At 40.2% G+C, this 2689-nt stretch overlaps 1 protein-coding gene across 1 annotated transcript; it reads left to right on the forward strand.

The window, feature by feature from the left end:
• The first annotated feature begins 395 nt into the window (after positions 1-395).
• LOC131201370 (uncharacterized) lies at positions 396-2055 on the forward strand. The gene has a single exon (XM_058189197.1). The coding sequence runs from the start codon at positions 1187-1189 to the stop codon at positions 1883-1885; it is 699 nt and encodes a 232-aa protein (XP_058045180.1). The 5' UTR covers positions 396-1186; the 3' UTR covers positions 1886-2055.
• Positions 2056-2689: the final 634 nt, after the last annotated feature.

Genomic DNA, 2689 nt, shown 5'->3' on the forward strand with positions numbered 1-2689 from the left:
GGATGCATAAAGAACTATCTGACAAATTGAAAGACAAAAAGGACAAATATAAAAGGTGGAAAGAGGGGCAAATAACTAAGGCAGAATATCAGCAAATAGCCGAGCCTGTAAAGATGAAGTGAGGAAAGCTAAGGCTCACAATGAACAAAGGCTAGCGACAAAAGTAAAAATAACAAAAAAGCTTCTTCCAACATGTTAAAAACAAGAAAAAGTCAAGGAAACAATTGGCCCATTGCTGGGAGAAAGTGGCAAGAAGATGACAAGCAACAGAGAGAAAGCAGATCTACTTAACTCATATTTTGCATCTGTCTTTACACAAAAGGAAAAAATCCAACCTATCAAAAACAGCACTACAAAAAACAGATTAGAAACACAAGTTAAAATAGGGAAGAAAATGGTAAGTGAACACCTGTCTACCCTAGACGAGTTCAAATCACCAGGACCGGATGGATTACACCCCAAGGTTCTGAAGGAACTGGCAGACGTGATCTCAGAACCACTGAACTATATCTTTCAAAGATCCTGGAGCACAGGGGAGCTGCCAGAGGACTGGAAAAGAGCTGATGTAGTTCCCATCTTCAAAAAAGGAAAAAAAACAGATCCAGGAAACTACAGACCTATCAGTCTGACCTCAATACTGGGGAAGATTCTGGAAAAGATAATCAAGCAACGAATCACCGAACACCTAGAAGCAAACAAAGTAATAACCAAAAGCCAACATGGGTTTGTCAAAAACAGATCATGCCAGACTAATCTTATCGCATTCTTTGACAAAATGACAAAATTAGTAGACCAGAGGAATGCTGTCGATATAATTTACTTGGACTTCAGTAAAGCATTTGATAAAGTAGACCATAACCTACTACTAGATAAAGTAGAAAAATGTGGGTTAGACAGCACCACCACCAGATAGATTCGTAACTGGCTGACCAACCGCACTCAATGTGTAGTCCTCAACGGAACTACATCCACATGGAGGGAAGTATGCAGTGGAGTACCCCAAGGCTCTGTTTTAGGCCCAGTACTCTTCAACATCTTCATCAATGACTTGGACGAGGGGATAGATGGAGAACTCATCAAATTTGCAGATGACACCAAGCTGGCAGGAATAGCCAACACTCCAGAAGATAGGCTCAAGTTACAGAAAGATCTTGACAGACTTGAACATTGGGCGCTATCTAACAAAATGAAATTCAACAGTGAAAAAAGTAAGGTTCTACATTTAGGCCAAAAAAACAAAATGCACCAGTACCGTATATGTGGTACCTTGCTCAATAGTAGTACCTGTGAGAGGGATCTTGGAGTCCTAGTGGATAACCATTTAGATATGAGCCAGCAGTGTGCAGCAGCTGCTAAAAAAGCCAACACAGTTCTGGGCTGCATAAACAGAGGGATAGAATCAAGATCACGTGAAGTGTTACTACCACTTTATAATGCCTTGGTAAGGCCACACTTGGAATATTGCATCCAGTTTTGGTTGCCACGATGTAAAAAAGATGTTGAGACTCTAGAAAGAGTGCAGAAAAGAGCAACAAAGATGATTAGCGGACTGGAGGCTAAAACATATGAAGAACGGTTGCAGGAACTGGGTATGTCTAGTTTAACAAAAAGAAGGACTAGAGGAGACATGATAGCTGTGTTCCAATATCTCAGGGGCTGCCACAAAGAAGAGGGAGTCGGGCTGTTCTCCAAAGCACCTGAGGGTAGAACAAGAAGCAATGGGTGGAAACTGATCAAAGAAAGAAGCAACTTAGAACTAAGGAGAAATTTCCTGACAGTTAGAACAATTAATAAGTGGAACGACTTGCCTTCAGAAGTTGTGAATGCTCCAACACTGGAAATTTTTAAGAAAATGTTGGATAACCATCTGACTGAGATGGTGTAGGGTTTCCTGCCTGGGCAGGGGGTTGGACTAGAAGGCCTCCAAGGTCCCTTCCAACTCTGTTGTTATGTTATGTTATGTTATGTTATGTTATGTTACGTTACGTTACGTTACGTTACGTTACGTTACGTTACGTTACGTTACGTTACGTTACGTTACGTTACGTTATGTTATGTTATGTTATGTTGTTATGTTATGTTATGAATCAACATTCCAAAAATGGCCAATTGGAAGCCTTCACAAATAAAGGGCCAATCAGGAATCAAAACCACGAAAACAACAAATCAAGATCAGGGACAAAGAAAAAAACAGAGACCAATTCTAACCAGTCTACACCAATCAGCTTAGCTAAACACCAAACAGAAGCCAGGACATGTGGCTACAAAGGTAGGATTCCAGTCAGTCCCTGCTTGTTTGCTTATTGTCTGTGTAAAAGTTTGCTTAGGTTATTAGCCTACATATTTTTTTTAAAACAGCCAATTGACTTTTATCAGAAATGGAGAGATTTACCAGGATTTGTATAACCTCCATGATCCAAACATACTTTTGCAATGAAAATAAGGCAGATTGACTTCTCACGCCCTATAACCTTTCTTGTGCTTGGTCAGGTATTTAGCTTCCCACCTATATTTGGACATGTAGGGCCAAATACTTCTTTCCACAGTAAAGGAAGGCCTGTCCTATTGCAGTCTGCTTGCATACACAGCAGATTGCACTGTTGTCAGTGATGGAAGATATTTGTGAAAAGAGTGTGGAAACACAAAAGTGCTGATAATCTGAGCCAATCAATTTAGTATAGTTATCCCT

The sequence above is a fragment of the Ahaetulla prasina genome, chromosome 6 (genome assembly GCF_028640845.1).
Source record: "Ahaetulla prasina isolate Xishuangbanna chromosome 6, ASM2864084v1, whole genome shotgun sequence".
Lineage (NCBI taxonomy): Eukaryota > Metazoa > Chordata > Lepidosauria > Squamata > Colubridae > Ahaetulla > Ahaetulla prasina.

Bases quoted from the DNA above. Each gene is read 5' to 3' on its own strand.
- LOC131201370 (XM_058189197.1), top strand. From the start codon at position 1,187: ATGAAATTCAACAGTGAAAAAAGTAAGGTTCTACATTTAGGCCAAAAA.